This window comes from Ictalurus punctatus, chromosome 7, assembly GCF_001660625.3.
Source record: "Ictalurus punctatus breed USDA103 chromosome 7, Coco_2.0, whole genome shotgun sequence".
Classification (NCBI taxonomy): Eukaryota; Metazoa; Chordata; class Actinopteri; order Siluriformes; family Ictaluridae; genus Ictalurus; species Ictalurus punctatus.
Genome location: NC_030422.2, coordinates 11,020,100 through 11,033,710, shown reverse-complemented (window position 1 = coordinate 11,033,710; position 13,611 = coordinate 11,020,100). Strand labels below are relative to the sequence as shown.

Genomic DNA, 13,611 nt, shown 5'->3' with positions numbered 1-13,611 from the left:
ACGACAAGAGAAACACTGAAAAATAATGATGATAATAGTAAAATAATAATAATAATAATAATAATAATAATAATAAAAATAAGAAGGATAATATCATGAAGAAACTCTTTGTGACTATTTAAATTAAAATATATTCTCATAATTTACACTATTTCAAGTGATTCGGCAACGATCGAACAGTCAAAATCTAATTTACAATTCTGTGTATAAAAATATAATTTATGGACCCCCAACCCCCCCTCCCCTCCCAAATCCCAGAAAAAATATATAACAGTCAGTCAGTCAGTCAGACGCACGTAGGCATGTGCCGATAAAATATTGTGTGAAAAATAACGCCGCTGTTTGGGACGAGGCCATTTTTTTGACCATTTAATGAGGCAGCATTTTAAAGTCTTTTCTTTTCTAGAAATTTAAATGAGAGCATCTGTTTTGACTGAAGTAGCTTGTCCAAAAAGGGCAGGGCTTAAGTTAAATTTGAGATGTCATGTGACGTTACTAGTTTTTCTTTTCGCTTTTTCAGCTCGTCGTACTGCTTAGCACAAAATACTGGCTTTAATAGAAACAATTAGAGTTAGCCTAATCATCGGCTAACATGGCTGCTAGCTTCAATTACACAATGGTTAAGTTAAGCCCCCCCCCCCCCCCCCCCCCCCCTCCCCCATGCCTTTAAGAAGAAATGTTCTGCACATGCCCTAGTCGCACAGAACATTTTTCATTCATTTTTCTTTCTTTCTTGAAGTATATAAAAATAGATTCTGCACGTCCGGATGGTACACACATGCTGAAACACAATCCTGTATATATGTGTGTGTGTGTGTGTGTGTGTGTGAGAGAGAGAGAGAGAGAGAGAGAGAGAGAGAGATCAGCAGCCGGAGTTCACGTGTGAATAAATTATTCAGGACACATTTAAGGCTCCATTTCTTTCTTTTTTCCATTTTTTTGAGATGGTGTCTGTAAAATAATAAATATCCCTCCTATTTTTCCTCTTCCAGGAAAGGGGGCCCGTTTGTCTCTCTTTATTCATATTCTAATATTGTCTTGTGTCCTACATTAGTCTTTGATATACATATATATAGACATTTTGTCTTTCAGCTCTTGTCCTCCATGCTGATTGGATGAAAAGCAGCTTCACCTAAAATCCGTGTCCCGATTCGGTACAGAAAGTCAGAGTACCAGTGCACACCATCATTCTGGACTGATCTGTTGAACAAAAATGGTGCCACCTTGTGGACAAGGCGGACGGGCGCGAACGATAAGTGTGCCAGCTTCTGGTTCTGTACAGCAGCGTAACATGAAGCGAGGATGTCGTCCACCACGATGGTGCCATGACCTGTGAGCGGCGCGAAGGATCCCTCATGTTCTTCTTCGTAAATCCGATCCACCATGACTGCACGAAGACTGTGTCCTCCCTCATCCAGTATCATCACTTCCTGTCCCGGTGTGATGTCGCTGGCGAACGTCTCAGTCAGCGTAGAGTTCTGGACGATGAACAGCAGGTGCGCGGCGGTGAGCGCGATCCTTGTCGGCGGGTTCCTGGTCTCGATGACGTGGAACACTCGTCTCCTGACGTCATCACGGTCCACAAACATGATAAACTCACTGTAGACGAGGTTCCCAGACTCATCTGCTGCCAAGACCATGTCTCCCACTTTCAGGTCCTTCACTTTCTTCATCGCTCCATCCTTCAGGCGGACGTGAGCCGAGCCGGGAAAACAGCCACCCGACTTTGCTGCCACAGAGTTCTCTGTAGAGGGATAAATAAAAACATATTTACTCAAACGTTACTACATATTACGAACAACATTTATTTATGTGCTGGAGATGCTTATTACATCTTTAATGGAGTTGTTGGATCAACAAAAATAAGGTAGTAAAGATCACTTCTTTATGTGTTACATACTTCTAAAATTAATTAAATGAAACAGATAGAAAGCAGATCAAATGAAATAACTTGAATACTAATAATTCAGCAAGTTTTAATTAATATTGATCGTTCAACATGTTTTAATTAGTGATCATTCAACATGTTTTAAGTTAAATATTGACAATTCAATTCAGCACGTTTTAAGGTAGGTAGTGATAATTCAGCATATTATAAGTTAAAATATGTTTTAAGTAGTGATAATTGCACATGTTTAAAGTTAAATGGTATTAATTCAGCATGTTTAAGTTCTGATAATTCATGTTTAAAGTTAAATATTTATAATTCAGTGTTTTAAATTAAATATTGCTCAGTCAACATGTTTTAAGTTACATATTGATATTTCAACATATTTTAAGCTAAGTAGTGATAATTGAGTTAAGGAAGGATAATTCAACATGTTTTGTTAAATATTGATAATTCAATGTGTTTAAAATATTAAATATTGATAATTCAATGTATTTAAAGTTAAATATTAATAATTCAACATGTTTTAATTTAAGTAGTGATAATTCAACATGTTTTAAGTTAAATATTGACAATTCAATATTTTAAGTTAAATATTAATAATTCAACATGTTTTAATTTAAGTAGTGATAATTCAACATGTTTTAAGTTAAATATAGACAATTCAATATTTTAAGTTAAATATTAATAATTCAACATGTTTTAATAGAGATAATTGAACATATGTTAAATATTTCAACATGTTTTAAATAAAATATTAATCATTGAACATGTTTAAGTACTCGTAATTGAACATATGTTAAGTTAAATATTTATATTTCAACATGTTTTAAGTTAAATGTTAAACATTCAACATGTTTTAAGTTAAATATTAGTAATTCAAAATGTTTTAAATTAGGCAGTGATAATTGAACATGTTTGAAGTTAAATGTTAATAATTGAACATGTCTTAAGGTAGGTAGTGATCATTCGAAATGTTTTAAGTTATATATTGATAATTCAGCATGTTTAAAGTTAAATATTGATAATTCAACATATTTAAAGTAGATTTTTTTTAAAAATCTGAATAATTCAGCATGTTTTAAGTGAAGTAGAGATAATTCAGCATGTTTTAATTCATGAGTTCTATAGTTCTATATGTTTATGAATCAGTTTTGAATTTGAAGTCTCAATTTAACAAAGCTTTCATTCATGTTTTATGCTAGTGTTAATTCAACAAGATTGAAGATAAACTGCAGTAATTCGGTGGCTTTAATTCAACATTTTCAACATGTTAAATATGCTTAATTAGACACTTTTCAAATTAAACTTTGATTTAAAATGTGTTGCAGTTTTTGGTAATTCCAGAGTCTAAGTTAAAAACAAGATTTAGATTGACGGGTCCCCCCGATGTTAAGTATATGCTGTCAATTCATCAATGTTAATTGCTCTAAATCAGAATTCAGAAATGGAGTTATTTAGTGACTGGAGAAACAGATGAAAGTATTTTTGTGTTTAGTAACGTCTTGTGTAGTGTGTAGTCAATGAGACAAAGGGAATACAGCGTATATTGGAACACAGCCTTTCAGCAAACAAGATCAATCACAGCAGCTTGTGTGAATTCGGTTAGAATCTTCCCAAAGAGCCTGTGAGTGAGTGTGTGTGTGTGTGAGAGAGAGAGAGAGAGAGAGAGAGAGAGTGTGAGTGTGTGTTCACGGGAAGAGGCACGGACGGCTCTAATTAAAAAAAGCTCCAATAAAGGAGGCGACATTGTCATTCTAATTACAGTTTGTGTACGAAGCTCTTAGAAAATAAAGGAGGGGACACTTCTGGGCCTTTTTCCCAGCAACTTGCTCATATTTGCTCAGGTGCAGGAACGTCTGGGTTACAATTCACACACACACACACACACACACACACACACACACACACACACACACAGACTGCCTGGTAAAAAAAAGAAAGAATAGGTATTTGCTCTTGCCCAATTCTCTGCTGATGGAGATTTGAATGTAAATGAGGTTTGAAATGGCAGACTAACGTCAAAGCCACCTTTTTATTTCCCATCATGCTTCTCTCTTCACATTCCTGTCTCTCGGATCACGCTTTCGGCAAACATGGCTAAAGGTTTCTGCTTCTTCTTCTTCTTCTTTTTTTTTTTAAAACCCTAATCCTCTCATCAGATCCCGGGCCACGGAAACCCTCCTATTTTTTCTAAAGGCATGTGACCTCAGACTGACACGGACTTCAAGAAATACGTCAAAACGTGTGTTTGGAATCGTGATCCACGGATTTCGTCTTCAAACAGATTGAAACACGAGCGCCGTGCTAATAGAGGAGATGGGATTTATCTGGACAATTTTCCCCCAAATGAACAGGAGTGGGGGGAAAAAAAAAACAAGGGTTTGGACAGATTTGAATATATTATAATATTATAATTATAATGACAATTTGTCGAAGTATGAATGCATTTAGTTTAAAACGATATCGCATTCCATAGCCATGAAACGACGCACCAGATCTACACCAATTTACACAAAATACTACACAAAAAGACATGAAAGCATTGTTAATTATCACAGATACATTTAAGTAGCCTTTTTCTACACTGTATAAAAATCTTAAACCTATTGAAATAATTACATTTATTAATGAATTTAAAATAAAATGCACTTGCTATACTGCAAAAGAAATTGTTTAAAAAAGTCAAGAATTCTAATGAAATTATTAAAAAAAGATTAATTATTAAAAATGCATCATCATAAATAACAAATAAATAATTACTTTGCCAAATGGATGTATATTGCATTTGAGTCGATCTCCCTATGAAGAGTTTCTCCCTCACAGAGACTGAGTGGGGCGATATAAGCTCACTAATCTCCATCGCACACACACACACACACACACACATATACACTATCAAGACTCGCTCCTGGGAATCTAATCACAGGGCTTATAACGATAGAATAGCCATGTAATAATCGGGCTAATAAGGATTTGGGTGAAGATGAGGATAAAGTTAAAAGGATAAAAGACGAGGAAATGTTTGATTTATTTAATGTTTTGAAGCTACTGATATAAGAGAAGTTATTCGTTTTGGAAATGAAAACAAAAGCAGATTTTTAAAACGTTTCGAAAGAAAGAAAAATCCACGTCCAATGGTTGGAAATGGAATCTTAAAAACGACTTTCACTTATAGTTCCAGTTTTCTTTCAAACTTAAATGGATCGTTCTTAACATTTTAAGATTCGTTTCACTCGCTCTTTATTTTGTCGTTTCGTTCTACTTGTTCCTACGTTCGTTTAATCTTTTTTTTCTTCGTGTGTGTGTGTGTACGTCAATGAGCGAATTTTCTGTAAACTATTATGAGATTTTTTTCAAAGAATCCTCTTCTTCTGTTCGAATGTAACACAGGACACACACTTTTCACACACACATGGCATCCAGCTCTGAGAACAGAGCGGCTCTTATTATAGAGTGAATTACACACACACACACACACACACACAAACACACACACACACATTTTATCTCTAAAACTCTTCAGCATCCTTCTATCTATTCAGCCACGTTTTACAGACAGATCTTTTTTCTGGGTTTTTTATCGGCCGTGTGTTCCTGACCTGCTTTCACGGAGCAGTGGATATGAGCTTTGGACTCGTAGTACACCCAGTCGAAGCCGGCCTCCACGGCTAAGCGCGACAGCGTGCCGTATTTGCTCTTGTCTCGGTCGGACGTGGTGATGTCCACGGCTCGGCCCTCGTAGTGAAGCGACTCCTCGAAATGGTGGCCGTCTTCATCCCATCCTTCGGTCACGCGCAGCTTAACCCCCGGCCACTGGTTCATCACCGAGATCGCCAGCGAGTTCAGCTTGTCTTTGCATCTCTGAGAGAGAGAGAGAAAGGCAGGAACAAATCAATGAACGAGACACTGTTATGCGTCTGATATATATAGTGAACGATCAGAAAAAATATCTTGATCCTGCGAGGTGTTTCGGCTTCACTGAGATTTCATATCGTAATATGTTGTATAACGTTTGCTCATTGTTCTTTTCAGAGAAAGTACTATACAGCTGATATTCAAAGAATAAAACGAGTGCAGTTTATAGTTGCATTTGATATCTGCTTAACAAGTTTGTTTTCTTTACATTACAGCAGCTATAAATGCTCATTCCCTCACCGGCCTCTCTTTTTTTCTTTCTCTTGAAGTTAAAATGCTGCTTGCATAAAGTAGAAACTCCGCCCTCTTTCCTGAAGACTTTCAGACTGTCGCAAAGCACTGACACCGGAGACTCCTTCCATGGACGTTAAAACCAGCATCGCCTTATCCTAGTTAGAACAGGATTGGTGTAAAATTGCGAGCATTTTACACCGAAACTGTAGCTATATCTGGGCGCTGACCTTCCCCCTAGTGGGCGGAGTTTTTTATTCTTTGCCTACATAACAGGAACGTGTGTCGAGTGTACCGCCTCTTTAATGATTGTGGCCACGTTAAAATCCTAGAATCGAGCGTATGCTCACGTTCGGAAAATAAGACTTGATCTGTGAATCTGCTTGAATTTTGAATTTTGCTTACATACAGATATAAACCAATAGTGTTTTTAGGGCTGTGGATATTTCCTGTCTTGAGGAACATTCCCTCAGGAAAAAAGGAGCATCTCCCTCTCTCTCTCTCTCTCTCTCTCTCTCTCTCTCTCTCTCTCTCTCTCTCACTCTGAGGAAGCAGCCATTAAATATAGATAACTCATCCGCGTTCGCTTCACTGCTCTAAAACGTATAGATCCAGCCGAGGAGCTGGAAACTGCGACACACATCTCTAACGCTGTGTTGCTTTATTTGACAAACCTTTCAGATCATTTAAAGTTATTGTTTTAGCATAATCAAGATTAGCTCGAACTGAGCAACAAGCTCTTTTTCCGTTAAACACTTTTGCCTTATCGGATAAATACTCAGCAGGTGATTAATATCAAGTGATAATTTTTAAGCAAACAAACAAACAAAAAAGGAATCCTCTCAATGTGGCACACGTAGAAACACAAGCACAGCGATGGAGGTTGGGTTGTTTTTTCCCCCCACCGTGTCGTTAAAATGACGCAGTAAACGCACAGTGGTGCAGAAGATGAGACGGAGCTCGTCTGAGAACTTGTAGCACTCGAGTGAAAAGAGAAAAAAAGCAGGGAGCCGAGAGCTTGTTATTAATTCATCGGGTCGTGTGCCGCAAATCAAGCCAGCGGGCGTGAAGCGCAGCAGGACACGCGGACGCTACGGATGTCGCCTCTTAATCTGCTAACAAAGAATCGCCTCAGAAGAAACGCTTAGTGACAGAAAGCCAAAATACAGTTTTACTGACCACACACACCTGATTCAACGTGTGTGTGTGTGTGTGTGTGTGTGTGTGTGTGTGTGTGTGTGTGTGTGTGTGAGTGTGTGTAAAATCATCAAACTGTAGTGGATCCTGATAAATACAGCCTAAAAGTGGAACTTTTTGTGTGTGTTAGAAAGTGTGTACCAGTATCTCAGCCAACTAACCAATCACAATCCACTGTTCTATCACCATCTCCACCAACCAACCAATCACAATCCACTGTTCTATCACCATCTCCACCAACCAACCAATCACAATCCACTGTTCTATCACCATCTCCACCAACCAACCAATCACAATCCAGTGTTTCATCACCATTTAAAGAATCAATTAGTATGAACAATTACTCATTAATTATCAGTTAATTATTAGTTAAGTGTTTAGTTGATATTTGATTTGGAAATTAGAAATGCTAACAACTTAGTACTGGAAAATTTACTTAAACTAGCTAGTTACTTTGCTAGCAACACTACTTCCATGCAAAGTAGGTAAGCTAAACACTTTCAGTTTTGCTAATTTCAAAAAATATTTGAAAACATGGCAAACACTTCTGTTTCGCTCCATTGTGCTCAAAGCTACCTATGCCAGCAAGCTAGGCTCAAGCTACCATTACCTAAGTGCTGTTTGATATTTTGACATTAAATGTTTTATAATTGGAATCATATATATATATATATATATATATATATATATATATATATATATATATATATATATATATATATATATATATAAATGAATGTGTATTAGCTACACAGCAAATAGAGAACTAGCTGTTGTTAGCTAGCTCTCTCACTGAAATCAATACATTTCATAAATTCACGTAAAACAATTATGTTGAACTAAAAAAAATATATATTTAGGAACAAAATTTTCACACACAGGAACTCTTAGCTAGTCCCTGTAGCCAAAACACAGGTAAGACTGACTAAAGCACTCGTTTGATCTCCTGCAGGGTGTGTTACTGAGCTGGTGTGTGATCAGGGAACTGGAGCGGCGCAAGACAGCGGCGAGCTTGTAAAGCGGACATGGTGTAGCCGGGCGTGTTCAGCACGGTTCAGGTGAGTGGAAGCGCCTGGAGGTGTCACACGCCGTAATAACTGTAAGTGAAGTTTGATAGACATCTGAGAAAAGACCAAACCACACCTGACGCTAGTTTCATCCCTTAGTTGTAAAGGACGAGGGAAAAAAACGAGACAAAAAAAAGAGAGAGACTTTAAAAATGCACCTGCAGTGAGTGAATTACAGAGTGTGCGATACGTTCAGCTCTCTGTCTTTAACACGGACGCTTTAATGACGTCTTTTCTGCACCGTTGAACTTTTTGTCTTTTTAAACGATTCAACACTGGAATCTAAACTGTACACGGAAGTCATTAAAAGACGTGTGAGATGATGCTAATAAATAATAGCTTGTCATGATAAGGAGAAACCGCGATGAAGTGTAAACTAGTCTGTCCTGATGATGTTGGAAACCTTCGCGCTACAGTGTTACAAAGTGCTGACGCTGGAGACTCCTTCCACGAACGTTACATTATCACATTTCTCCTTACAAGAAACTTCACCATATCAACAGGTTTTTTTCCTTGCTAAATAATAACATTTCATTACATACCATGAATGCAAGTCCCTGTGAACGAGCTGTTACTATGGAAACGATAAAGTATTAGAACGTGTTCGACGGTGTGTGCTACCTAAAAGTCCGGATGAAATTCTGCAGCATGTCTGGTTTTGTTATTTTTTTTTTTTTTGGTGTTAAATTCAAACGCTATTACATATTTGGTTGAATCGTATCAGGATGTCCATATATGGGCATAAAACTGTGTCGTTTTGTATCAAAGTGCCTATTGGTCCACTTTACTTAATTGAAACGCATGAATTAAAGGAGCGCCCACCGATTGGTTGTTGTGCAACCAATTGAACTTTAATATAATGCATGCCAAATGGAAAAGAATAAACATTTTGATTTGATCGTTTTTACAATTTATACATCATAGCATATGATGTATATGTAAATAGTATTTAAAAAACAAAAATAAATAATAAAGAATTAAGTGACTTAAATAAGCAAATTAAATCCGATGTAATAAATTAAGCAGGTAATGAAACTGGATTTACAAATGATTTGTATTTTGTGAAAAAAATATTACTTACAATCATTAGTTAGAAATTTAATATTTATATGTGTTTCATTTTGCAGTCATTTCGAATTTACGCCCAAATCTGTAAAACGCTTAAGTAACTGTTGCGGTAGCTACGAATTGAACTCTGTTAACTGTGTAATTGTTCGTTAAACAATAAAAGAGTTTCGCACGACGGTTAACATTTGCATTACGTGTCAGCGAAGAAGATTTAAGCCTCGTAATTGTGCCGTGTGTGTGTGTGTGTGTACAAGTATTTTATTGCTTTATGAGGACCAAAAAGAATGAAACGTCCGTGTAACTCCAATTTAGATTAGATGAATTAAGTTAAGTTAGATTAATTAGCTACCGTGATCATTATGACAATAGTGGGTCCTCATAAAGACAGAAAAACATGCGAGAGACAGAGTGTGTGTGTGTGTGTGTGTGTGTGTGTGTGTGTGTGTGTGTGTCCTTGCAAGAATGATTTATCAAAGCTTGACCTTCCTCCAAGTTTGTTTAGGAATAATTCCTGGGGAAATAAAAAAAAATTCTCCTGGATAATGCACCGTGTGGAGAATTTCCAGAAAATTCCATGCAGCTTTGAGTATTTGAGAAATTCAGCAGCTCTTCGTTCTGGAGCTATATTAAGCAGCTCCGCCTGATTTGTTAATGAAAAAACGAGACATGCATATATACATATACATATGTGTATAATGTATACGCGTGGCGTGATTATCTCCATCTCGCTCCTTGCTCCTCGCATTATAGCTGCGAGCACACGGGGGGCGTTTAATATTTTAAAACACTTGCCAGAACGAAGGAGTGAGATGGAGTGCGCGCTTGGTGCGTCACGCCTCAGTTTTTTTACCCGGTCAAAAGCGATGCACCGGCATGGGAATTAACACCTACAGTGATAGTGGTTGTAAAAATTTGTAGTGTTTAATTAGTGTTAATGAGCGTTTGAGTTATCTATTAACACGTCTCGCGTTTTAACACCTCCTAAACCCGAGCGACTCAAAAGGCACGCAGGTACTCAACACGCAACCACTTAACACCGAACACGTGTCGAGCAGACTCAACACTGCAGACAAAACGTTAATTGCAAACGTCAGTGCTTTGTAAACTGCAGAGCTGGGATGAACTCCTACAGTGTTTCGTTCACCCTGCGGTGTTGAGTCGATGTGTTTCCTTTCAATTATCCGAAAACGGCTAATTAACACCTGGACCTGCTTGGACAGCCTGCGTTTCATTGAACACTGGGTTAATTCAACACTACATAAGTTGTGAATGAATCGACCCGTCCCCGTGTTTAATCGAGCCGAAGAAGTATTGAGCTAGAGCACGGAAATTAACACGTACCGGGTTAATAGTGTTCGGTTATCCTTTCAGGTTATCGCCTGCACTTGTGGAATTGTGTTAAATCGGCTCTGGAAGTGTTAAGTCGTGTCCGAACACAGGTTTGACAGTTGTTCATTCAGACCCGTTAATTCATTTAACACTTTGTTAATTCGGTATTCCACACGTTGCTGTACCATTAAAGCGTGCGGTTTCGAATGAACACCTCAGGTTTGCTTAAACAAACACCATGGACACTGATCAGTCATGACATTACGTGTTAATTCAACACTGTAACGTTAACTCTATGGTGTTTAAGTGTTTAACTCTTTGATTTAACGCCCGAGCTAGGAGAAGGAAACACGAATGAAACGCTCAGGATGAGAGACTGTGTAATTAACACACCTCATGGTTCACGTGGCTTCACGCGATCGAAGTAGTGTTAAGTGAGACATGCTGCGTTGGAGCAACATCTACACAATACGTGATAACTCACTAACACCGTGCACGTTAATTCAACAACTGTACCGAACGGTTAAAGACTATTCTCAGACTATCTCAGGTGTTAATGGAACGTTGTAGGTGTTTATTCCCATGCTGCAGGGTGTTAAATTGTCTCCGTTCTTTTGTGGAGTGTACGAATAAACACCTTCGTCAGAGTTCAACCAGAGCTGTAAGTCCACCTGAGCACCACTGGAACACATTCAACACCCTCTGGGTTTGCAAGCAACACTTAACATTCATTGTGTTAATGAAACACAGGTGGGATTTAACGCAACACTGAATCCACAGATTAATTCACAGTCTGTGTTTTCTGGTGGAAGGAACACCCGCTGTGTGTTAGGGCGAATTAACCGTATGGTGTCTAATTAACGCTCGCGGTGTTTACTTATTCGAAATGTCGAATTAACACCTAGGTTTGTTGAACGAACTTTGCCGGTTTCATCGAGTGTTCAGCTGTGGGGCGATTTAACGCCGTGTTAAGTCAGCGCTGGATGAGCGTTTATTATTTATCCCACCGCCTGAGCGTGGTGAAAAAAAAGAAATACACTTAACACCTTAGGTCTAAGGCGAACACCGTCTCACATGGGATAACGGCGATCGGTCCTGTCCTGATGGACTTTGAAGTGTTCGTTCAAAACTAAAACACCTACAAAGCTAACTCAACAGCGTACGCGTTAACTTAACACTCAAACCCTAGAAGGATCACACTCAGCCAGTCCAGCGGTGTTAATCCACATCGGCGCCATTCTTTTAGAGTGATAATAATCTGTGACGGCGAATTAACGCTCCTCCGGGCTCACTACAGTGCACTGTTCAGAGATGAACCAACACTCTGCGTGTTAAAACCTTCAACCTGTCAAATGATTACAGACCACTACAACAAATCTACAACTGCAAGTGTTCAGTTAACACCGGCTGTGTTAATTCCCATGCTGCAGTGCTAGTTCGTGAGGCGGTTTAACATTTAATCTGAGGGAGTTAAACACTTAACGCTGCAATGTTAAAGTCGCTCTGCATCCGCACCAGCTTTGCGTCGGCTTTGAAATCGGAGGCACTGTGTTGAGTTAACACGTGCAGCGCTCAATTAACACCTGAAAGCGTTAAGGACTATTACAACTATTACTAATCTGAAACTGTAGGAGTTCGTTCCTGTGCCGCAGTGTTCACTTAACGCTCTGGCTCGACACCAGGCTGTGATTTAACGCACCTCAGGCTTGTGCGGTGTTGAATTAAACAACCTAACACCGTGCTGAATTAACACACGTGGTGCTCAGTTAACATCTACAACGTCTACAACCTGAACCGAAGGGATAACTCGGAACTGTGTGTGTGTGTGTGTCTGTGTGTGTGTTCATTTGAAGACTTTTAGAGCTGATTGAAAACTGCCGGTGTTAATTCCTATGCCACAGTGTTAATGTAAATGCTCAGTTGAAGAGAGAATGAAACGGATCTTCATCGGCTGCGTTCTTGTAAAGACTGTGATTTATTTGTTTTGGATGGAATAACACCGTCGTGAACTAACACAGTGAACACCGCTGAGAGATAACTCAACACCGCGTACGTCCAACTCAACACTAAGTGATTAAACACTGCTAGGTGTTAGGTGCAGGAAAACTGTAAGGTTGGTCAGGTACGGTGCTGGGGTGTTAACAACCTTCCTTTTGTTGATTTTTTTCAATCTACATAATAATAATAAACACCGTCATCAGAGTTAAATCCTTCCTGCTTGAACGAACACCTGTAGCCCACAGCAGTACCGAACTGAACACCGTCTGAACCAACAAATCCTTCAAGGCTTCTAGGAGAAGAACACTATTGATTGAACACTATTATGGACGAAACCGGTTTGGTACATCACACCTGACCCTTAACATCCGAGGTGTTAATTCAGCACCTGTGTGATTTGAACGCAGCAGATGAAGGTCTGGATGAAGCATGGAGCTGACTGACAACTGCGCGCAACAGCGACCTGAAGGAAGCACGTGCGGTGTTTAATCGTCCCGTATGTCACGTTTACACTGAACAAGTGCCCACGCGCGCGTGATAATTCAGCGTTGCACTAGCCGGTTTGTTTTATAATGGGCTCGGCGTGTTGAGTTTAGACGCCGCGTCTGAACGCGAACGCGTCCTGCACGTTAAATAACACGCTTGGGTTGTGCACGTGTTAATTCAGGACTGTGCTGAGTGCTGAATGATCCATCCGCATGCATGTTTTATGTGAGTGTGTGTGTGTGTGTGTGTGTGTGAAAGAAAGAGACAGACAGAGAGAGAGAGAGAGAGAGAGAGAGAGAGAGAGAGAGAGAGCGTGTACCTGGGTCATGAGCCGGTCGGCGCCGGTGTTCTCCTCATCCTTGAAGATGATGTCCGGGTTGTAGTTGGGCGTGAGCTCCTTGAAGCGCTCCGAGTTGCGCGTGATCTTGC

At 39.1% G+C, this 13,611-nt stretch overlaps 1 protein-coding gene across 1 annotated transcript in view; it reads right to left on the bottom strand.

The window, feature by feature from the left end:
* Positions 1-647: 647 nt before the first annotated feature.
* Positions 648-13,611, bottom strand: part of shha (sonic hedgehog signaling molecule a) — a 13,610-nt gene continuing 646 nt past the window's right edge. The window contains exons 1-3 of the mRNA XM_017470997.3: positions 13,502-13,611; positions 5,491-5,752; positions 648-1,744 (exon numbers count right to left, since the gene is read on the bottom strand). The exon at positions 13,502-13,611 is cut by the window's right edge and continues 646 nt beyond it. Coding sequence (XP_017326486.1) covers positions 1,089-1,744; positions 5,491-5,752; positions 13,502-13,611 — 1,028 coding nt within the window. The 3' untranslated portion in view covers positions 648-1,088. The remainder of the gene's footprint in view (positions 1,745-5,490; positions 5,753-13,501) is intronic.